The 24,780-nt window shown below is 40.7% G+C and overlaps 1 protein-coding gene across 3 annotated transcripts; it reads left to right on the top strand.

Moving 5' to 3' along the window:
* The first annotated feature begins 900 nt into the window (after positions 1-900).
* Positions 901-24,114, top strand: LOC102023290. Of its 3 annotated transcripts, XR_261634.2 has the most exons (3): positions 901-1,771; positions 2,025-3,132; positions 3,476-4,379. XR_261634.2 is itself a non-coding variant. In XM_013516291.1 (2 exons), the coding sequence occupies exon 1, from the start codon at positions 974-976 to the stop codon at positions 1,625-1,627; it is 654 nt and encodes a 217-aa protein (XP_013371745.1). In that variant the 5' UTR covers positions 901-973; the 3' UTR covers positions 1,628-1,771; positions 23,905-24,114. The 3 variants fall into 3 exon arrangements, 2 of the variants coding, with proteins under 2 accessions (XP_013371745.1, XP_013371744.1); XM_013516291.1 differs by lacking the exons at positions 2,025-3,132; positions 3,476-4,379 and adding an exon at positions 23,905-24,114; XM_013516290.1 differs by having other exon boundaries at positions 2,025-4,379.
* The last annotated feature ends 666 nt before the right edge of the window (positions 24,115-24,780 follow it).

Raw genomic sequence — 24,780 nt, forward strand, 5'->3', positions numbered from 1 at the left:
TCCGGCTTTAAAAAGTTTTACGTATTTCTGAAGCACAGTAGGAGAATCCCACGCGTAAGCAGAACGTGTGCGGGTTAAAACATGGCAGTGGGTGTCTCCGTCTCCTTGAACGTTTGTTACCCCTCTGCCCTCGGGGCCTGCAAAGCCCGCTCCTCTAGTCTTCCTAAACGCGCGGAGGCGCTCGTGCCCTGTCGCTCTGCCGCGCGGCGCGCCGTGCGGACTCACCCGAGTCTGCGGGGTTTCGGTAGCGGCGTGTGCAGTGCGTACCGGCTGCGTTCGTCGTGGGAAGCTGCTTCGTGTGCGGGACGCACCAACGCTCCGTCCTTCTTCCCTTCCCTTCCTTTGCCCGCCCTCCCTCTCTCTCCGTCTCTTGGTTCCCTTCTCTTTTGCAAAAGATCGATCTCCCTGCTTTCTACTTTTTTTCTTGAAGCTGGAAGTCGAACTCAGGGCCTTCTGCTCGCCAGGCGGGCGCCGTGCCGCCGGGCTGGGTCCCTGGCCACTGCTTCTGTTTTGATCCTCGATTTGCAACGGCATGGGCAGCAGCGCGGGACCTCCCTGCCTCGCCCGCTGACCGACAGCAGCCCACCCGTCCGGTCTGGATGCCTCGGGGCCTCGCCCGTCCTCCGTGCCTTCTGCCCCCGTCCCGCCCTTCCTGCTCCTTCGTCCGGAAGGGCAGCACTTCCCTCTGCCAGCCACAACACTCTACGTTTGTAACCCCAGCCAACACGTATTCTGTGTGTCCTCTGAGAAAGTGCGAGGAAGCCTCCGTGAGAGCTGCCCGGCACTGCCAGGCAAGTTGGCACCTGCCCGGGCGAGGGAGGAAGGCGGAGCTCCCGGGCCTGCAATTCGCGGAGCAGCCGCCAGAGGCGCCCGCAGAGCCTGCCGGGTAACCGGCTCCACGAACGCGAGGGCGCGCAGGCGAGGCCGCTCCGACTCTTCCTGTTAACGTAAAAGCTCGCCGTGCATTACAGAAATGAACCTCGCTGGGAAGTGCACCCAGGAAGCGGGGATAATGCTCGCACAGTCGCTCGTGAGGCGAAGGCCTGTCTCCCGCTTCCCGAGGCACCTCTTCCCCGCGGCCTGCTCGAGCCCCGCGGGGCTGCAGCCGCCCGTGTGCACGCTGGGGCCGCGCTCCCGCGCCCCTCCGTCCGCCCTCCCCGTTTGTCGCCGCCGGCTACCGCGAGTGGGAGGCTTGGTGATCCTGGTGCGGCTCGGCCGCGCACCCGCCCCGCGCCCCTCTCGCCGGCCTTCTTGCCCCGGGGGCTCGGAGCGGGCTTCCCTCCTCGGTGCAGGCCCCGCTTCGCTTTCCTGCGCGGCTGCCGCTCCTCCTGGGGCGCGCCTCCCCTGCCCTTGCCGTCCGCCTGAGCTTCTGATGCTCGGAGCCTTCCCGGTCCCACCAAGCGGCCTTCAGCCCCAGGGCCTCTGTCGGGCGCAGACGCTGCTGCCGCTGCTGCGTTTGCTGAGGATTTTTACGTGCCGGCGACTCCTGCGGGCCTTTTCTATTTACAATAATCTGAGTGTGTGTTTTCCGCAAGACACTACGAGAGGCTCAAGTTTTGTTTACGCTAATTTTTCAGGGTTCAGTAATGTACCGAGGCATAGTTCGTGCTTCAGAACTGTCCGTTGAGTGAAAACCCAAAGGTGTTGTTTTTCACTCTGTTGGGGGCTAAGCATTTTCTGACGATTGCAAGAGTTCCTGTGAGTTTCTGTAAGGGTTTCTGAAAGCATTTGGAGATGACAAAAAGGATCTTGTCATGGCATGACGTTAAGGGTAAGTTTCACTTTATCAACCTGTGCAGTGCCGCAGTTTACCATGGACGGTAAACCAAATCATTCCTGTCTCCTGTCAAGAGCATTTCTGACTTTCTGGCATTAACTGTAGATTTAAGATGTTTTGGATAATAAGATGAAATGTAATTAAATTACCCAATGTGTTGTAAAGTTTTATTCACATATGTGCTAAATAAATAACTCACTTATAGTCTTTCCTTCCCCTTTCCCTTGTGCAATTTAAAATGTTTTAGGAGTTCCGGGCTAAAAAATTGAGAGCAGGTGAAACATTTTCCCTTCACTCTGAAGAGTTTCAAGGGTTACTAGACGTTTCTGTACCCGCTGCTGGAATTAACAATGTGCAAGGAAGGGGGATTATGTGGACTCAGCTTTCTTCTCGCGCTGCTTTGGACTCAGAAGGATGAAACATCTGCAGACACCTGCTTTGCTCTCTGTCTGCAGGAGGAACAGGCTGACCTAAACGCTACCAGGGCAGCTCTGGGGTGTGAAGGAATGTTCTTTTTGTGAGAGAATGACAAAGAATAAAAGAAAAAATGTTGGTAGTTAAGTGATGCATTGATGGATGTGTAGTCAGACTCTTCAATTTCCAGATTAAGACACAAATGGTATTGGAAGTTCAAAAATCATGCCTGCCCCTGTTGAGTGTCCTACATACGCAGAAACGTGCTGCTGAGAACTAAAGTGGTGTGCTCTATTTCAGAATCAGGAGAAAGAAGTTCTTAGTGTAAAACTGGGTAGTACCATTCCAATGGCTTCCAAACAAACCCCAGGAAGCTTGGCTCTAAATTCCGGAAGACAGGAAACTGCATACCAGCTGGGACGCATTTCTGTCTTGAAGCCGAATGAGCCACAGTAGGGCTGTGAAAGGAAGCCTCTCTGTCAGTGCCAGGATGATAGTGGTGGAAGGGCGTCGCTCCTCGTGGACAAGCAGCGAATGACACCAGTGGTGCTGTGAGCACTCAGCGGTCACGGTGGAGGAAGTGAAATGTCTTTAACCTGGGATGAGTGGAGCTTTGGGTGGCTTGGAGTTCTAGTTATTCAGTGTACAAGGAAGCTTAAGAAGGCAAAGGAAATATAGCACAGCACAAATACCCAAAACCTTGTCTCTAGGTGTGCTCAGACACGGTTCACACTGGCTGTCTGGTGTGTATGTCCACCGGAGGAGAGTGTGGCACGGGCGTCTCTTTATCGCTGTTGCTGTGGTTTGCCGCGCTTTGTCGTGTGTGTATCTGTCTCTGTTGCCAGACTCTGAACTATCTGGAGAGAAGAGCATGTGCTGCACGTTTTTGTACCATCAGGACCTGACGAGAACCTGGACTGCTGGTTTATCAGTGTGTCCTGGTGAGTGAATCGGTTTAGGAATGAGTAAGTGGATGAATGGGTCGGAAGGTGCCTTCGTCCGCCCTCTACCACCAAAGCCTGAACCCACATGCTACTTTTTAAACAGCAATTCAGTAATCTCTGAGGGAGTTTAATACTAACATAATCCTCTGTTTTAGAGGTGCAAGATTTAAAATATTTGCTTATCTAAGCAGGTAGGTCTGGGGAGAACCTATTTATGGCCCTTTCAGTGAGATCTGTTGGAGACTTCCTTACGACCCCCAAACGCACGTGGTAGGCCCTGTAGACGTAAAGAGCTTAGGTATTTATCACACAGCTCTAATTCAACTCTTTCATCAAACAGTGCACGTGCTTTTCAGGCTCTGAGGATAGGTGAGCCTGCGGAGTATGACAGTAAGCGTGCTCAGCGACCACACAGCAGCTTCTTGTACGGATCATGGGCATCAGTATGGATTAGGCAAGTTGGGTGCAGATAAAGCAAGTTACCAGTGTCGTTTCACTTTTTCATTTCGCTGTATTTTAATAGAAGTTCTTGCTCTCTTTCCTCCTCACTGTCATTGTCATCATCATCATCATCATCAAACACTTGTGAGGAAATCAAGTTTCAACTGGGCAAACTCCTACTGCAGTCTGTGGGATTTGCATCTTGTGGAGAGAGATGGACAGGTGCTTAGATGACCCAGAAAGCTCGGGCCACGTTTGTCCCCAGCCTTGGCCCCCAGGCCTGCAGGAGGAAGAGGCAGAGGAAAGGCCTTGTGGACCCAACCTGGGGTCAGGCTCGGCCAGCTCTCGTGAGCTCAGGCTGTCTCACCCAGAGCGCGCTGGCCGCAGGCCCAGCTCCACGTCAGAGAGGAGTCTGCGGGGTTCCCTTTCCTCACCTGACATGGAACGTCAGCCGTCTGAATCCCGTTCCTGCAGGGGCAAGGGAAAGCCAGGCAGAAGTGTTCCTGGAAATGGGAGGAGCCCGGCGCTGCAGGCTGTATGAGCAGGAGGCCCTCACCGCCTGGAGAAGCCTGTGGAGCCCATTCACTGTTTAGGGAGTCCGCGGGGCTTCCGGCGTGGGCAGAGCTAACAGCGGCAAGGGAGGAAGCAAAAGCCGCTACCAGCAAATAACCTCCCCCACACAAATCTGCCTCATACATGACCTTCTCATAAGCACAGGGAAACTAAGTCATATCAATTATTTCTGTAATGCTATATTCATAATGGTCTTGTTGTTCTTGACTAAGTGGAATAAAATAACTGTATGGAAACAGCCAGTGTTATCCTGTTATTAAAGTGGTGAACTGTGCTACATATTTTTTTCTACTGTGGCTACCCAACCTTGCTAGTCACTGAAAACACTCAGAAGCTTTCCGGGGCCTTGGGAATCTGCATGTTCTCCTGTCACCTGGTCTTCCTGACGGGCAGCCGGCGCGGAGAGCTGTGCTGGCCTGGCTGACTGGCTTGCTGAGCAGGTGCCATGGTGACGCCCTCATGCTCTCCTTTTGGGCCCAGCTGTGCTTTGGAGCCATGTCGTGTGCCTTACCTCTGACGTGGCCTTCTCTGAAGAGCTGATAACACACAGTGCTCTCTATTTCCTGAACACTTACAGAATCTATTTCTTACCGTGTATTCTGGTCCTCTTTCAAGGTTTACAAATCTGGTTTCCCCAACCTTGGGAGGAATCAAGCGCACAGCTGTTTAGATGATTAGTAACCTCACAAATGAATATGTTTTGGTTTCTTTAAAGCAAAACTAAACAAAAGTGGGATTCTAAACCTAAATTAGTCAGTGTTAAATACTTCAACTTTGAGCTTACTTAGAACTTTGTCTATTGCTAAATACACACACACACACACACACACACACACACACACACCCCACAGTCTACTATTGTCAACAATGTTTCAGTTACAATGGCACATCATGTATAGGGATGTACAGGATATATCATGTGTAGGTACAAATTCCCTATGGTGCATGTGATCATTATGTGCATCTAAACTGTACCCACAAACTTAATTTTAAAAAAGTACTTTGCTTTCCTTCCATTTACTCTCTTCCAATTATAATAGTCCTAAGTAAATATTAAATTTAAAAACCTTCTACTGATATTTATAACCAAATCAGAACATTCTAATTTTGCTTTAACTGTCAAGCTGGGTTTTAACAACTCAGAATGAAAAGCAAAATGTTCTGTATTCATATTTTTGTTTTTTCCGTTCACATGTTTGTCTTTTCTTCTTTCAGGATGCTTGGAATGTCCTCTTTATCTTTCCTTTCTATTTACACAAATTTCTTTTAGAGTATGTCTTCTGGTGACAAATTCTCTTGGTTTTTCTTTCTCTGAGAGTGTCTTGATTTCCTCTTTCATTCCTGGAAGATTTTTCCCTTGGATGTAGTGTTCTTGGCTGACAGCAATTTTCCTTTAGCACCTGAAAATGGTGCATTAGTTTCTCCTAGTTTCTATAGTTTTGATGAGAAATCCACCGTCATTTGAACTGTTTTTCCGGATTGGTGAGGTGTTTCTCTCTCACCGCTTTCTTTATCTTTGGTTTGTAGAAGTTTGACTATGATGTGTGTTGGCAAGATATTCTTGGCGTTTATCGTGATTGAGACTCACTCAATCTTCTTAGATCTACAGGTTTATGCCTTCTGCCAAATCTAGGGAATTTTAAACCATTATTTCTTTAAATACATTTTTCAGCCCATTGTCTTTCTACTGTCTGAGAATCCAGTTGCACGAACATTGGATCTTCTCTTCTCATGCTGCAAGTCCCGAAGGCTCTGTTCCTCCTTTTTCAGACTATTTTCCACTGTTGTTCAGGTTGGGTAATTTCATTGTTCTGTATTTAAGTTTACTTTTATTTTTTTCTTGTGCTGTCTGTTTTGCCATTGACTGCATTCTCTGAATTTCATATTTCAGTTATTGTATTTCCAGTTCTAAAATTTTAATTTGGTTCATATTTAGACATTACATTTTCTTGCTAAGGCTTTCTCTTTCCTCACAGACACTTTCTCTTTTAAACTTGTTTCAAGACTATTCATAATTTTGTTAATGATTTTTTACGACTGCTGCCTTAAAATTCTTGTGAGGTATTCTAACATCAGTGCCACCTTGCTCTTGTCATCTGTTTTCTGGGATCTTTATCTGACACATTCTTTCATTTGAAACCTGGACAGTTTGGTTGTACAGTTATGAAGTCCTACATCTCATTTAGCAGCTTTCCTGCTACTGCCCCCGGGGGAGAGGGAGGCATACTTGTTGCTGACAGGTGGTGAGGGAAGTGTGTTTGCCCAGTTTTCACCCTCAGGGACAGCCAGGGGTGCATGAGCATGTCTTCATACTGCTCGGCCTGCGGTGGGAGACAGGATCCCCACTCTGCCTCAGGGGAGGTCATGAACCTCGTGGAGTGCCGTGTCCTTCCTCAGGGTCCCTAGTTTAGGTGCCTTTTGTTCTCCATCTTTCAGAGTTTTCTTGTATTTCATTTATATGTAATATGTAGGAGTTTTAGCTATATTTAGGAGAAAGTATATTTATTCCAGAAATCTTAGAAAATATTTTCACTCAGTGCTGGTTAAAACATAAACTGTTGGGTTTGTGAAATGTATCTAAAGCAGTAGAGAGAAATGTATACCTCTAAAAACTTAGAAAAGGAAAATGATCTATAACTGGCAAACTTCCATCTTAGAAAGCTAGAAGAAGATGAGCAAAATAAGCATAAAGTAACCAGGAAAATGATAAGAATAAAAACAAAAGAACAAAGAAAGTAACTGAAAATAGTAACTCATTCTTTGATAAGAACAACAAAGTTGATAAGCTTCAAGCTAGATTGATCAAGAAAAAAGGACAAAAGGAGCAAATTACCAAATCAGTCAGTTGTGATACTTGTCTTTAAAGGCAAATTTGTCCCAGTGCACTTGATATATGTAGAAACACTTTAAGGATAATGCACTTTAATGTATGCTTTTATATGCTTTTGTATACAACATACTCTAGGTAAGTACAAAAACTGCACCCAGATGAGGTCAGCCGTATAGGACACACAGAATGCACCCACAGCTGCGCCATGTCGCTGTGCAGTGATCCCACCCAGTCCTGTCTGGGCTTGGACCATTCTGTTCCTTTTTAGATGACTTCCTTCTATGACCTTCCCATAAGCACAAGCTACCCACTTCCACAGGCAAACTTCAGGTCCTTTTCCAGGTCAAGCGCCATATACACTGTACCATTCATGTAGTTCTTAGGCCTTTTGCATACATTAATGCTACTGCTTTCCTCAGTACCTATCTTTTTTTAAAAGTCACTTGCAAAGTTTTTGAGTATTATACTCCTAACCCTCTTTCCCCCCTCAACCTTCTGGTTTACACCATGCAACTTTGCATTGTACAATAATTTAAAGAATGTCTATGTGGCAGAGCAGCTGAACTGATTGTGCTTTAGCGGGTGATCAAATTTAGTGTGCCCAGTAGAATAACCACACATCATATGCCTCCTAACACGTTGTAATCGGAACCATACAATATCACCTATGGAGGCTATTACCAAACATCTTGAACCTGAATCTAATCAAGCCAAGATCAAGCCCTGATCTAACCCCCAGGGGAGAGAAACAGAGGAGAGAGTTACAAATTAAATGTAAAGAGAAACAATTAGATAAGTGCAAAATGCTACAGTCATCCAGACAGTTGGTTCAGATTAGATTCTATGTTGAGAAAAACAGTTAGAAAGCATATTCTTATTACCACATGGAAAACTGACTAGACATGAGGCTGTTACATATATTATGGAAATGTAAATTGCAAGAGTAATCATGTTAAGTCACAAAATGTTGTAGTTTTTTGAAATAAAAAATTAAGTATTTGGAAGTGAAGTGTCCTGATTCTGTAATTTCTTTCAAAATGCTTCAGTAGCATGCACACACACACACACACACACACACACACAAATAAGGGAATGCATGCAATATATAAAAAAGCAAATATGCCAAAATGGTGTGGGCTATCCTACCACTTTTTAAACTTTTTATATGTTTGACATTTTTCATATTTTACAAAACTGATATGCTAGAAGAATAAAAATATTTCCCTTTTTGGAAACGTCAGGCCTCTGCGTCTCAGAGTCTATTTATTCTGCTTGCAGCAAGTGGACACGGACCATCCTCACTGCTCTTGTGTTTCCTGCTATAAAAAGCGCTCTCAGGTCCGGCAGCCTGTGCCCATCTTCGGGATTCCTGGCATTCCTTCGTCAGGATACAGAACCCTCACTGCGTCCCCTTTCCTGGCCCCACAAGGCAAACTGAGTGTAACTTTCTCTCTCGCTTCATTTTTTTTTTCCTTTGAGAAAAGGAACAATCAGAGCAAAACAAAATCTGAAAAAACAAATAGATTTGCATGTAATAGTTACCGAGAGAAGAGCTGATGTGGTGGAAGTCTGGATTTAGAGAAAAAGAGCCAGAGACTTTACTGTGGATGAACAGCCCAAGAGGGAAGAGCCTAGAAAAAGATTCTGAAATTTGTCTGCCCAAATCCTGCTGTCCTGCAAAACTGGGCACAACTCCCCCAACTCCTGGACAGCTTGGTGCGGCGGAATCAGAGCCAGGACTGAAGAAAATAAATACCTGGGCATGGCGGGCACGGCACAGCTCATCCCACACGGCTGCAGTGATAGTGGAGACATGTCAAGGGTGAAGGGAGTCGGGGCAGGGGTCCAGGTTTAGGAGAAGAGGTAGGAGCATTTCAGAGTGACTATAGGATTATTTTTTCTTTTCTTTCTTTTTTTTCCCTGTAGATTTTTCTCCTTTAATTTTTTACTGGAAGAGGTGATTAACTGTTACACATCCAGAAATAGTTGAAGCTAAACATAGCAAAGCTGCTAGGCGTTGTTATAAAATAGAACCGGGGTGTGGGAATGCTGCCTCTTAACTGTAATCCTTCTCTTGGGGAAAGCAGTGCCAATGCTATGAACTCAAACCAAGGTCAGCCTTCAGATTGGAGCGTAAGGATCTCAGCACTTTACTTCAGGAGGAAAAGTTTCTTCTCAAGTCAGAGGGACCTCATCTGTAATAATCATCACTAACGTTTAGAGATGAGAGAGATCACCATTGTTAAGATGTGGTTCAGATTCCTCATTTTATGAGTGAGAATTATAGAAGTGAGCTACCTAAGCTCATGTAGCTACCTGATGGTAGAGGTACAACTCCCAGTTCAGTGTTCTCCTCATATTGCATGTGGTTGCTACCAATGTAGAATTATTTCCCAGATGATGATTAAATATGAACACAAATAGAAGATGATTAAAACCCAGAAGAAGAAATTGTGCCTTGGGTTAGTTGAAGCCTTAAAAAAATTTGGTTAGATGCTTTGGGGTGAAAAGAAAACTAGGGCATAAGGGGAAGCACAACCAAAAAATAATCAGAGCCTCAGTTAGTGTAATCTCAGGGTACCCCCAGAGGTGATCCCAGTGTGATAACAGGACATTGGATGTAGGGATGCCTGTGTGGGTGGAGTAATTCCTGACTATATGCATTGTGAAGTTAGGCCAGGAAACAGGGAAAAGGTAGCTGGAGAAAAAACCCAAATCACCATTTTTGACTCATACTGGTGAAGAGTAGAAGGAAATCTCTTTATACCTCCAGCCTTGCTCCAGTCTGTAATATATGGGATTCCATGCATTTTTTTCCCTATTTTTCCAGTAGAAACCCTTTGGGCATTTTGTATTCATTTATTTATTTTGAAATCTTTAAAAAATCTTTTAAAAATAATAACATTTATTGAACAACTACTTTAGACTAAGCAAAATAATGAGCAATGACATTCATTGCTTACTTTATAAAGGACATTATGTTAGATTCTTTGCATAATCATATATACTTGTTATCTTTAAGACTCTTAAAAATTAATTACTATTATTGAGTTTTCACTTAAGAACAAACAAGAGCATCAATTGGACAATAGAATTATACAAAATCTCCCACCAACTAAGCATTGAAGCTAATGTGTGAGTTCAAAAATATGGGTTCTTTAATACCTCACAGGTAGCCAGGCTTAGGAAAGTTGCCAGGATATAAATCTATCAGTATATGACTAATTATATATATATATATATAGTATAAGATTTTTAAAATATATATGACTGTATACAAATTATGGAAAATACAATGAATGAAAACTTGGTAAATAATTCTGGATCTAGGGATGAACTGTAGGAAAAAAAGTAAAAATTATACTGGCTAAGTATTTAATCTTTTTTTTAAGATTAAGTTTATTGGTACAATTTAGATATACATAATGATCTTGTTATTGTAGGGAATTTGTATCTGTATATGATATATCTTGATTCCTATTTTTTCCCAATCCCTTCCCTCCCTTCAACCCCTCTTTCCTTCCTTATTTACAAAGCTTTGTTTCCATTTTATCCTTCTTTTATCATTTTTTTCTTCTCCCTTCCTTTCTTTCCCCCTTATCCCTCTCTAGTTCCTCTTTACTTTTGAATAATTTCTTCCTATTTCACAATATCTGTTGTACAATTTGGTCTTTATTTACTTTTTTTTTGTTTCTCACATCAAGGAAAACATGATATTCACACATGTGTATGATTTATTTCACTTAAGAGTATGGTCTTAAGGTACATACATTTACCTAGAAATGTCTCAAGTTTATCTTTCTTTATGGCTGAGTAGTACTCCATTGTATAAAAAAACCACATCTTTTTTATCCATTCCTTGATTTTTGGGCATTTCACTTGTTTCTGAGATTTAGCTATTAGAAACTGTGCTGCAGTAAACATGGGTGCACACTGGTTGCACCTGTCTACACTCACACCAACAGTGGAGAAGGGTTCCTTTTTCCTCACAGCTCTACCAGTGTTTGTTATTTGTCAGTTTCTCAACAATTTCCATTCTTTCTGGAGTGAGATGGAATCTCAGCATTGTTTTAATTTGCATCTCTCAAAGGACCAGTGATGTTGAACATTTTTCATATATTTATTTGCCATTTGTATTTCTTCCTCTGAGAAGTGTGTATTCATCTCAGATGACCATTTTTGGATTAGGGGTATAAACTTTGAGGGGGGCCTGATTTTTTTCAGTACTTTATATTTTATGAATTTAGTCCTTTGTCTGAGGGACAACATGTCAAAGATGAAGGGAGTGGTGGGCAGGGATCCAGGATTTAGGAGAAGAGATAGGGGCATTTCAAAGAGACTATAGGAGTTTATTTATTTTCTTTCTTTTTTTCTGAAGATTTTTCTCCTTTAAATTTTCACTAGGAGAGAAATAGTTTAAGCTAAACATAGCAAAATTTTTTCCTACTCTGTGGATTTTCTTTTCATGATATTGGTGATTTCTCTTGCTGTGCAAAAGCTTTTTAAAAGGATGAGATGTCAGTTGTTGATTCTGTATAGTATTTCCCATGTGATCAGGGTTTTGTTCATGATATCTTTGCCTACCCCTATGTCTTCAAGAGTTATATCTGTTTTCTCTTCCAGTAGATTTAGTGTTTCTATTTAAATGTTTAGATGTTTGATCCATTTCAGTTTTAGTTTAGTGCATGGTGAGAGACATGAGTCTAGTTTTAATCTTTGGCATGCAGAAAGCCTGCTTTTCCAGCACCATTTCTTAAAGAGGCTATCTTTCTTCCAGTGAATGTATTTGGCCCACTGCCAAAGATAAGGTGGCTGAGTTAAGGAGTTGTGTCTGTGTCTTCTAATCTGTTCCTCTGGTCCTCAGGCCTGTTTTTTTTTTTTTTTTTTTTTGCCAGTACCATGCTGATTTTATCACAGTAGCTTTGTAATATAATTTCAAGTCAGGGATTGTGATGCCCCTGACTGCCTTTGTTGCTTAGAATTATTTTTGCTATTCTAGATCTCTTCTGGTTCCAAGTGAATTTTCGGAATGTTTTTTCTAGTTCTGTGAGGTATGCTAATGATATTTTGATTGGGATTGCATTAAATCTGTATAATAGTTTTGGGAGTGACATAGCTACTATGGCAAATGTGACTCCATTTTTTTTTCTGAACTCCATTTTAAAAGTCACTTAAACTCTAGATGAACTCACTCATCAACCCTCCCACTTAGTTAACCATAAAACCCACTAAGGTAGTTAACTGCAGGAACCAACAGTTAAGATAGCTGTGGGGCAAACTACCATGGTTACCTGCAAATGGGTAACAGCTCAGTACACAGTTCTCTAGGGGTTGATGTCTTCTGACTCCCTGTCAGTGCTGTCTGCTGGCGCTAGCTGAATAAAGCTTGCTTGTATCTGTTATTGGCCTCCATGAGTGTTATCTTGCTAATTCTGCCATAACAGGAATATGACTACTTTCACTTTGTTGGTTCTTCCTACTCATGAGCGAGGGATATCTCTCCATTTTCTGATATCCTCTTCTGTCCCTTTATTCAGAGTACTGTAATTTTCACTGTATAGATCCTTTACTTCAGGGCCCAGGATATAGCTCAGTGGCACAGGTGCTTGCCTGGCAAGAACAAGGTCCAGAGTTTGATTCCTGGTACCAAAAAAAATTATAAATTTTTTATTAAAAAAATTATAAATTTACTTCATTAGATTGATTCCTAAGTATTGCATTTTTTGATGCTCTTGTGAAAGGTATTGTTCCCCTAATTTCTCTCATATGTTTGTTGTTTGTGTACAGGAATGCTATTGATTTTTCAGTGTAGACCTTATATCCATCTATGCTACTGAATTTGGTTATTAAATGTGGAGGACCACCTGGAGTACTCTCCTTGAAAGAAGAGCAATTATGTCCATTTTGGCTAAAGCTGGCCTTATTTCCATGTATGGATATGTACAGAACTGGTTAGGACTTATCCTTATCCCTGCAATTGGCTTTAAGCAATGAAAATTGATCTAGCAGAGGTGCTGATGTGTAGTCTTTGAAGCAAGGTGATAGGGCAGTGTTTCCCCACCTTGTAACTCCCAAAAAGCATGTGTGATCCAGGCAGGAAGGAGAGCAACACTCCATGCCGTTGGCTGGGACTGAGCCTCAGCATAAGAGGCTATGACTTCCCAGGGCATAAAAAAATGACACATCAGAGCTGAAGCACGGACCCCAAAACATTAGATACTACCTTGAGTTGTCTCATGCAGATTGCTCTTTCTGCATTTTCTTCTCTCTGCATATTGCACAGGTGTTTTCAGGCCTCCCACTTAGCCCACCTCATAGCACTCACTCACTTCCTTCCATTCTCACGCTCACTCATCCCGAGCCACTCTCCTCTTCATGAATTAATAAAACCCAGGTTTGGCCTCGAGTCGAAGCCTTTGTTCTGGTTAGCCATCTTACTAGCTGGACTTAGGACCCCCTTACTTCCTGTTAGGGTTGATACATTATGTCAACTTGAGGAGTCTAGAGGCTTGGCTAAACTACTCAGCAATTCTAAGTCCTGGGGTGAAAAAGACATGCCTTTACCTCTCTAGGATGTTTTTTTGGTATTCATCCTGAGCCTGTGCAAGAGGGGGGCACTGAGATGGTGTGGATGTGGGTGGATAGCCAGCATGCAATGTAAGGGAGGAAGAGGCTTGCCCTCCCCATGCCATTTTGCTCCTGTAGCTTTTGATGTCTTCTGCTGCCAAGAACTGTTGCCTTCTGCCATGTGCCACTCTGCCTTGGAGCCAGCCCAGTATGGACTGAAACCCCCACAAACTGTGAGCTAAATAAACCTTTCCTTCCATAATTTTGGTCATAGGGTATTTTGTCTCAGCAACAAGAGAAAAGTGAACAAGACACTTCTCCACAACTACAAATTGCCTTAGCATATTTATTCTAGCCATGGTTTGCACTGGAAGTGGTAGATTGGAATTAACTTATTGGAATTCCAGTACCTTTTCTTGGTACCAGGAATTGAACTCAGGACCTTGCACTTGCCAGGCAGGCACTTGTGCCTCTGAGCTATATCCTCACCCCTCCAATAATTTTTCCATGGGATTATAAACATCCTGGATTGAGATGAAGTCCTGGAAGGGCTTTCTATAATTAAACCTAGAAATCTTTTTGTGGAGTTTTTAGCATCTTCTATGTAGAGTAGCATATCATTCATCAAGAATAATAATTTAATTTCTTCCTTTCCTATCCTTATTCCTTTTATTTCCTTTTCTTATCTAATTGCTCTGGCTAATGTTTCCAGAACTATACTGAATAGGAGTGGTGATAGTAGGCATCCTTGTTTTGCCCCTGATCTTAGACTAAAAGCTTGACCATTTAGTATGATGTTGGCTGTTGGTTTGTCATGGATGACATTTATCAGATTGAGATAAAGACCTTCTCTTCCAGTTTTCTGTAGGTTTTTCTTTTTAATCATGAATAAGTGTTCAACTTTGTCACATGCTTTTTCTGCATCTATTGAGATGATGTCTTGGTTACTTTTCTCTTGTTGCTGAGAAAAAATATCCAATGCCCAAAATTAAAGAAGGAAAGTAATATTTAGCTTACAGTTTGTGGAGGTTTCAGTCTATAACCAGGTGGCTCCGAGGCAGGGTGGCATGGCACAAGGGCAACATTTCAAGGTGGCAGAAGGCAGCAAAAGCAGCAAGAGCAAAAAGGGGAGGAGCTGCATTAAGCAGCCTCTTTTTCTCCCTTCCATTGTGTTGAAAGTACCCACCCCAGCACGGGTGTAGTACTCATACTCATAATCCCAACGATGGACCATGGATCAATCAAAAACTCTAGAGGCCCACCCCATGACTGTGTGATGCTTTTGGGGGACATCCAGACACAAATCATAACAGATGATCATGTGGGTTTTGTTCTTAGCTCTGTTAGTATGGTGTATTACATTTATTGATTTGTGTGTGTTGAACCGTCCCTGCATCCTTGGGATGAATCCTACTTGGTCATGGTATATAATTTTCTTGATGATTTGCTACGTTCTGTTTGTCAGTATCTTATTGTGGATTTTTGCATGTATGTTCATTAGAGAGGTTGGCTTGTAGTTCTCTTTCTTAGTTAGCTCCTCCTCTGGTTTTAGTATCAGGATGATGGTTGCTCCCAGGAATGAATTTGGGAGTATTGCTACTCTTTAATTTTATTAAATAGTTTCAGCAGTAGTAGTATTATGTCTTCTCTAAGTTTTTTATAGAATTCAGGAATGAATCAGTCATGACCTTAGCTTTTTTGTTGTAGTTGGTTAAGTTATTATTTACATTTTCAATTTCATTAACTGATGTTGCATTATTTAGAATTTTTACATTTTCTAGATTCAGTTTTAGCAATTCATATGTATCTAGGAATCTGTCCATTTCTTCTGTGCTTTCCATCTTATTAGAGTACAAGGTCCAAAAGTAGGTATTGATGATCATTTGGACTTCTGTAGGGTCTGTTTGATTTCACTGTTTTCATTCCTAATTGCATAAATTTGAGTCTTTCCTTTCCTCTTTTTTATAAGGTTGGCTAAGGGCTTATCAATTTTATTTACTCTTTCAAAGAACCAACTCTTCAATTCTTAATTCTTTCAAGTGTTTTCTTAGCCTCAATTTCATTAATATTTGCTCTTATCATTATAATTTCCACTCTTGAATGAACTTCAGGTTTTATTTCTTCTTCTTTTTAAAAAAGTTTGAAGTTTATCACTAGGTTGTTTATTTGAGCTTGTTCTGTTTTTTCCTGATGTGAGAATTCACCACTATAAATTTCTCTTGTAGGACTTCTTCCATTGTGTCAGAAATTCTGATGTGTTGTATTGGCTTTATCATTTAATTGTAGATGCTATTTAAATTCTTCTTTAATTTTATCAGTGACCTACTGATTGTTCAGGAGGGTGTTATTTAATTTCCATGTGTTTATGGAGTTTTTGTGGTTTCTTTTGCCATTGATTTCCATTTTTATTTTACTATGGTCATGTAATTTGCATGGGACAATTTCAATTCCTTTGCATTTATTTAAGCATGGTTTATGAGATAGTATGTGCTCTTTTTTGGAGAACATCCCATATGCAGCTGAGAAGAATGTATATTCTGCTGTTATTGGGTGGAACACTCTATAGGTATCTACTGAGTCCTTTTGTTCACAGGTTTGGTTTAGTTTTGATATTTCTTTGTTGATTATTTTGTCTACTTGACCTATTTATTTCTGACAGTAGGGGACAGAAAGTCCCTCATTACAATTGTGTTAGTGCTTATTTGATCTTTCATGTCTGTTAATATTTATTTTATGTAGATGCGTGCTCCTGTATTTGGTGTATATATATTTATGATTGTTATCTCTTCTTCTTGGAGTTTTCCTTTAAGAAGTATGTAGTGACCTCTTTGTCTTTATTGGTCACTCTAGGCTTGAAGTTCACATTGTTTACAAATAAAATAATTATCCCTGCTTTTTTTGGGTTCCTGTCCTGTGGAGTATTGTTTTCCATCCTTTAACTTTCAGTCTGTGAATTTCTTTTTGAAGTAAATGTGTTTCTTGTATGCAGCATATTGTTGGGTCTAGCTTCTTGATCCACTCTGCCCATCTGTTTTTTTAATTGGTGAATTAAGACCATTTACATTGATGGCTGTAACTTATTTTATTGGCTTACCCTGCTCATGTTACTTTCCTGTTGTTGACACCCTGTCTTTTACCTGTTTAATTGCTTGCCCTGACTGGTGGCTTCTTTCTATTGACGTTCTTGGAATTGTAGTCTCTAATTATCCCTCTCTGAAATATCCTTCAGAGCATTTTGCAGAGCTGATTTGGTGTTCATAAATTTACTCCGTTTTCTTTGTCATGGAAATATTTTATTTCTCCATCAAATTTGAAAGATAGTTTTGTGGATACATCAGTCTGGGTTGGAGGCTGTTTTGTTTTAGGGCCTGAAATACTTCTCTCCAAGTTCTTCTTGACTCGAGCGTTTGTACTGAGAAGTCTGCTGTGATTCTGATGGGCTTTCCTTTATAGATGATTTGTTTCTTACACTTGTACTGAATTTCTGAAATATTGATTGTTATATGCCCTGGTATAGCTTTATTTTGGTTATGGCTATTTGGAGTTTTATATGCCTCAATTATTTTTATGTCAAATTCTTTATCCATGTTTGGGAAGTTTTCTGTCATTACTTCTGTGAAGAAGTTTTTTAAGGTTTTTTTGCTAGCTCCAGCTTTCTCATTGACTCTGATCAAGCTTATGTCATTCCTCTTTGCTTCATCTTGCAATTGTTGGATTGATATTTCATGGTCCCTCACTTTTTAAAAGGTATCTTTCTTTTTTTGGTTGCTAATGCAGTTCTGTCTTACAGATCTGATATTCTGTCCTTGGCTTTTTTCAATCTGTTGTGTACACGTTTGATGGAATTTTAAATCTCCTGGGTATGTTTGGATCTGTTTCATGGATTCCATTTCTTTCTCTGTTGGGCATTCATGGTTTCTATTGTTTTCCTAACTCTTCTTTTTTTTATGTGTGTCTACTTTAGATTCATTGAGCATGTCTTTCATATTGATTATCAATTCTTTTTTTACCTGACATATTAATTTTTTCTATAGCCTCACCCATTTGTTTTTTCACTTATGCTGCTATCATTGCAGAAAGTTCTAATGAGTGGCTTCCTATTTCCTCTAGCTCATTGTGCTCTGGGCTTGTCCTGAGTGGGCTGGAGGTGTAGGGTTGCATTTTTCTTCTGCATCTTGTCATTTTCTATTTTTATTTTATTTTGTCTTATGTGTTGATGCTTTTAGATTTGTTATGGTAGATAGCTTTATCACTTGTATTGAGGCTTTGCTAGGAAATGCCTATTCCTCAGAGGTGTCTTCTAGGTATAGGGGATTCTTGGTCTTTGTGTCTATCCCAAGAATCTCCCCAATTTATTAAGAATGAGGCGTTGCTATCTGTTTGGTGCAGCACCCAGTCCTCTTGTCTTGGACTACAGTGATGGTTATGACCCTAAATGATCACAGTATTGTCATACAAGGGAGAAAACTTGATTATACCATGTATGACATCCTTGCTAAGGTAGTACAGTTAGCAGTAACAATAGCTTAAAGCACAACCTAGCAACTCACAAACTGTGGTAACTATTAATATGGCACCTTTAACCATAGAAACAAGCTCTACAGTTATATACTGTAGGCTAAGTCTGCTTTCCTCCTTGCACTGCTGGGCCAAAACCACTCTGCTGGTCATAGACCAGGGGGATGCTTCCTTTCCTTGGCATTTAGGGTTAATACTGGCTTTTGGCAGCCAGCAGAGTGGAGTCTGGGTAGTCCTAGCTCCTGCCTCACAGAAGAATTCCCCCTGGTCTGCTTTCCAGCTGCCAGCAGTATACTGTTACTGGATGGTACTTCCCTCGTTTCCCTCCACGGAGTGGGCAGTGAAGTGACCTGGGATGTTCAGTTGCTGGGGCTCACCCTGAACCCTCTGAAATAAAATGACAACCCCACCTGCTTCTGTTCTGCATGTCTGTGTGCCACAGCATAGCACCAGTTCACCTCACTCACCAACAGTGGATCTGCTGGACCCCTTACAAAAAGTATCTCATATTTTCGTGCTGCTTCTGATTTTTTCACTGTCTCTACCATCTGCAATGCTGCTGGGCTCTCTGCTGCATCCTAAGAAATCTTTATATTTAGAAATAATCTTAAACTTGCAAGGTTGAACAAATGCAGTGAAAAATTCCCATATACTTTTAATGAAGATTCACAGTATATTAACATTTTATCAAGCTGATCTATCATTTTCTTCCTCTGAATCATTGAGAATTACAATTAAAATTTATTGCCTCTTAGTGCCTTTTATTTTGTGTATATTTCTTGAAACAAAAGCATTCTTTCACATAATAAAGCACAATTATTAAAAATAGGAAATTGGTGTTCATACAGCTATTATTCCAGTCTATAGACCTATCCACATTTTACCAATTCTCACACTAACGTGCTGAAAAACATTTTTCTACTGTAATGTCTAATCTCAAACTGGGTGGTGTCGTTAGTTGTCATGTTTCTTTCATTCCCTGTAGGTTCAGTCTTTTTTAAGACGGAGGCGTATCTGAAGACTACTGGTCCGTTAATTGGTAGGACGTCTGCCATTTTTGGTTTGTCTTCTTTGGCTTCCCCATGATTAGAAGATGAGTTTTTCTCAGTTCATCATTTCAGAAGTCAAAGTATTTTATTTCCCATTGTAAGTTTTGTCAACTCTGAACACTTGTTAAAGTGGGGCCGCTGAGACTTCTGTGCTGTAAAGTCACTATAGTTTTCATTGTTATTAATAAATGTCTTTTCTGATGTGGACATTCATAGCTATGAGCTTTTCTCTTAAGGATGCTTTCATTGCGTCCCATAGGTTCTGATATGTTGTACTGGCATTATCATTTGATTCCAGGAACGTTCTAATTTTTTCTGTAACATAGTGATTATTCAAGAGTATATTGTTTAATCTCCACTTGTTTGTGTAACTTCTGTGGTTTATGTTCCCATTGATTTCTAGTTTCATTGTACTGTAAGCTGATAATATACATGGCATAATTTCAATTCTTCTATATTTACTTAGGCATGCTTTATCAACTAGTGTGTATTCTATTTTGTACAAAGCACTGTATGTGGCCAAAAAAGTATATTTTGTTGTTGTTGTTTTTCGATAGAATACTATGTATACATATCTATTAAGTCTACTTGTTAGAAGGTTTGGTTCAACTCTAATATTTGTTGATGTTTTTTGTCTAGTTGATCTATTTATGAGTGGGGTACTCAGGCCACCCACTCTAATTGGGTTGATTTCTATCTGATCTTCTGTGCCCAGCAGTGTTTGCTTTTTGAAGTTGGATGTACCAGTGTTCAGTGCATATAGATTTATAATTGCGACCTTGTTCTCTTGAATTGTTACCTTAACAAATACATAGTGACCTTCTTTACCTCTTCTGATCAGTTTTGGCTTGAAGTCCAGTTTGTCTGAAAGTAGGATTGCTACTCCTGCTTGTTTTAGAGCTCTTGTTGAATGAACTATTGTTTTTCCATCCTTAAATTTTAGTCCATGAATTCTTTGTGGGTTAAATGTATTGCTTGAATATAGAATACAGTTTTGTTCTTTTGATCCAATCTGGTAATCTGTGTCATTTGATTGAGGAGTTGAGACCTTCCACATTGAGAATTGTTACTAAAAGTTTTGGACTCATTCATGTCATTGTGCTATTTTCCTGTTGCTGATTTTTTTCTTCCCCTTCTGCTTGATTGTTCATCCTACAGGATGTATTCATTCCTTAGACATTTTGGCATCCTTGACTTCATTGTTTCTTTCTAGGATATCTTTGAGAATTTTAGCATGCTTGGTTAGTGGTCAAACATTTCTTTAGATGCTTTGTGCAATGCAAAGACCCACTTCTCTATCAATTTTGAAAGATATTTTTAAAGGACATAATAATTTGGGTTGGAAGTTTTGTGTTTTTTGTTTTGGCAGGGGTACTTGAAACAGTTAACTCCAGGCTCTCCTGGCCTTTAAGGATTTTGTTGAGAAGTTTGCTGTGATTCTAATGGTTTTACTTTTATATGTGATATGTTACTTTTCTCTAATAGGTTTTAAGATTCTGTTCTTGCTTTGGACTTGGGATTTTGACTGTGATGTATTCTGGAGAAGTTACTTCTGGTCATGGTTATTTGGGATTCTATATACCTTGCTTATCTGTATGTTATGTTCTTTCCTCGTCCTTGGAAGTATATCTGATATGAGTTCTATAAACAGATTTTTTATGTCACTGTTGCTATCTCATGATTTTTCACTAATTACACTTACTCTTAATATTCTTTATGTTGTCTAGCAGCTATTGGGTCCATTTTTAATGCTCTTTTGTTATTTTAAGGTGTCTCTGAATATACGGTCACCTGTGTTGACTGTCTTCTAGCTCTGTCTTCTGTCCTTTCACATTGGCCATTTTTGCTGCCCATACTTTCAGTAGAAGTTTTTATCCTTGGATTTCTGTTTTGTACCTTTGTATGCACTCCAATTCCTTGCTAGATGAGTAATTCATGTTTTGTATCATTTTGTTTACATCAGCTAGCTTTTTATTAGTGTCTTTTGTAGGCTCACTGATCATTTTTTTTTACTAAGTCCATTATTGTTTAGTTATACTATCTTTGAACTTGCCAAGCATCTCATTGGTTTGCCTTTTTGTTTCCTCTTTTGTTATTTAGCACAGTTTAGCTACTTGTTTTTTTATTTCTTTCCCATCAGTGCCCCTGGATCAGCTCTGGGAGTGTTAAGAGTTTTTGGAGGTATATTTTTACCTTGTTTGCTCATATTTTGTCTGTATGTATGTGTGTGTGTGTGTGTGTGTAATATTTGTTCAAGGTTGAGAGTTGACTATAGTGGAAAGGCTGTGTTACTAGTATGGAGAACTATTTATTGTCTGCTTTCCAGGGATATGCTGTGGACGTGACTGGCTATCAGCCTTTGTCTCTGTCCTGGATCTGACCACCTCTATTAATTTGGGGAAGGGAGGATGCAGTGTAACCGGCTCGGCACCCTGTTCTCCAGAAATGAGCTATAGTATTGTTGAAGACATAAAGATAAGCCATATATTCGTATACAGTAAAAATAAATTAATGACATCAACTATGCCACCCTGGTAATAGCAACAAAATGCACAACAATAATAGAGTCAAAGACAAACTGGACATTAACATATTATAAGAACCGATAAAAGCTACCCCTATACCACACTTAACAAAAAAGAAATCTGCAATGATATTATAGACACAAAGACAAACCAAACATTGATGCATGCTGAATATCTACTAAATGCAACAACTGTATCACCATTAACAATAGAAAAGAATTCAAACATAATAGCATAGAGCCAACTAAATATCTAAAGATTAAGAAAGCTTATTAGTAATGATAAAATGTAGGAGAGGAGAAGGGGAAGAAATAAGTATAATTTGAAAAATAAAAGGAAAATGAGACAGAGGAGAGAACAGTGAGATAAAGGAGCCTATTTAGGTATAAAAGAAAATTAATAGAACAAGATAAAGGTAATAGGAAAGAACAAACAAGAGAAAAAACAGAGCACAAAAGAAAGGGACAAAAAGGGGAAAACACCTCAAAATTCCACTAAGGAAAAAGATATATGAACTCAAAATACTCCCGTGTTTTTGTATGTGTTGTTTCTTTCCAGAGTCTGTGATGCTGAAATCCACCAGAAATGGGAGAGTCACTGCCAAGCCATAGTTTGTCTCCTCACTTTTTGTGTGTGAGGCTGCGTCCTACACGGCCTTTCTTACTGGGCTTGTTAGGTCAGTGCTGGCCTCCCTCAGGCTACACTGACTCCAGCTGCTCCCAGTCCACGTCCCTCTGTGCATCCCAAGTCACAAGCTCTATGGGCTGTGCGTGTCCCTCTGTCCATACAGCGCAGCTCCTCAATAGATGGCAACTGTTCAAGTCCAAATGTGTTGCTGGTCACGTTGGCAGATGGTAAAAATCAAACAGACCACTGGATTCTGAGCTGAGTGTAGGAAGCAGGGCAGGGCTGGGCATCAAGCGGTCCACCAAACTAGCACTTTCAGACCCACTGTACTCTGAAAACCACATACAATCAGCCTGGCCTCTCACCAAAGAGGGAAGAACCCCCATGTCTTTCCCGGTCTGAGATTAAACTTAGGTTATCTATGTCTAGCCCCTGCTTTGCCTGCTACTGTCTCTCTAGGGGATTACTGACCTCTCTAGGCTTACCTTGTGTTGGCAGAGATAGGCACTCCTCCTGAGTGCTGTGGCTAGCACTCCAGACTACTTCATTCTTTTCTCTGTGCTGTATCCAGAGTCCCTAGTTTCTGTTTTTCCTGATGGGTCTTTCTTAATTCAAGGAGAACTGCTTTTTTCTTCAGTAAGTTAGCATTTTCTAGGTGTTTCAATTTCAGGTTCCAGAGAAGTGCTACATATTTTTTTTTTTTTTTGGTACTGGGACTCAAACTCAGGACCTTGTACTTGCCAGGCAGGCGCTTGTGCCACTGAGCTATATCCCCAGCTAAGGTGCTACATTTTGTAGCTGATCTTTACTCCATCATTTTAATCCATCTGTCTGCCTGTCCATCTATCTGTCTGTCTCTGTACCTACTGATACATTTAGATTTATGTATATAGATATATATATTTACATCATCTATCCATATCTGTATCTATATCTATATCTATTTCCAAACACATTTTATATATACTTCTTTCATCATTTCACTTCTATAAAATTTTCTGGGCCTTTCTGCTAGTAAGACCCAGGACCCACTTTTCCAGCCGCAGGCCAGACCCATGTGTTGCCTCCTGTCTTCCTGTAAGAAGCTTCTTCTTGCTAATTCTCATCCTCATAGTAACATTATTTTTTAGTGACTACAGAATTCAAGATCTCCAGAGACATCCTTTCTAAGAGTCCTGTATGGGGAGACACTTCTCGACTCTCTAATAATTGTGTCTCTCATCAAACATTAGTTTTGTAAAACTGAGACATTTCTGAAGACTACTGGCTAGTTCCTTGAGCAATCCTGTATTCTGAGCCCAAACTAGGAAATTATAACACATTACTTCACAGTCTGAACTACTTTTTGGTAGAAAAGAATTATGTATTTAAAAACAAAGAATATTCTTAGAAGTTATGTATATCACCAAGAACCAAAACCTTACTTGTCCTTTGCCAAAGGGGGTACAGGCATGAAGAAACAAAACTGATAAACATGAGTAGAGCTCAGTGTTTCCAGACATTGCTCATGTGCCTACAACTTGCTCCGTGGACTGTGGTTTTCAGAGAAGTTTCAGGGAGGGCCTCTGCTTCCTATCCTCCTTAATTCTTAATAGAAAAGCTGATATATTCTGCTCTTTTCTATCTTGCATCTCTCCAGATGGAGTGAGTCCTCGTCAAAGCATTTGTTCACCACGTGGATTCCAGAATGCTCTGAAATCAGCCCAACAGGAGGGAAGAGAGGATGGTGAGCTCCGGTGGGCAGGAAAAGTAACTGACATAATACATGTGTTCCATTTTTCTAGTCCTGAGGGTGTTCTCTGGACAGCATGATTATTTTGTCTTAACATCCCGCTTTGTTATCATTCGATTTGTAAATATATGTCTCTGTTTAAAATTCATGTTAGTTGGCTTCAGTTGTTTGTAGATCCTGAAACATCTTCATGGAATGATAGTAGTTTTCATTAGCACAGGAAATGTAGCATTTCCTCATGCAGGCAAAAGCAGAAGCACACAAGAGGCCTGTCGGGGCTGGCTCCTGGCTCTGGCCTTGATTTCCCTACATGATGTCATCAAGTCTTTCTCTTTGTATCTATCATTTCCACCACTTCTAGCCCAGATGGTAACTGCGTGAATTAGGAAAAGATCTCAAGAAATCTGAAGCTCACAAGTAATTGTCACTTTTACTTCCAATCCACCTGCTAGCATGAGTCTCATGACTTCAGTCAGCCACAAAGTGGTTCAAAGTGCTCCCCACTCATTATCCGGGGTGAAAGGAGCAAGGAAATGTTTGTCAGCAAGACTAAAGATGATCAAATATCTTACAATTGGTCAGTATTTTACTATGTTAGTAGTATGTAAAATGATAGTTCTCACAAAGTAAGAATAGTCACAATAACTCTTAAATGTTTTATGGATCATTTGAGAATATTATTGGGATTTCTTCATAGCACTACCAACACGAAGGGGAAAAAGCAAAGTCTCTGGTAATAACGACACTCAATGCCAGGAGATGTCCTTGTAGGAACAAGGCTGT

Source organism: Chinchilla lanigera, unplaced genomic scaffold (genome assembly GCF_000276665.1).
Source record: "Chinchilla lanigera isolate Chin_1 unplaced genomic scaffold, ChiLan1.0 scaffold00033, whole genome shotgun sequence".
NCBI lineage: Eukaryota > Metazoa > Chordata > Mammalia > Rodentia > Chinchillidae > Chinchilla > Chinchilla lanigera.

Coding starts and splice junctions, on each gene's coding strand:
- LOC102023290 (XM_013516291.1), top strand. CDS start 974: ATGAACCTCGCTGGGAAGTGCACCCAGGAAGCGGGGATAATGCTCGCA.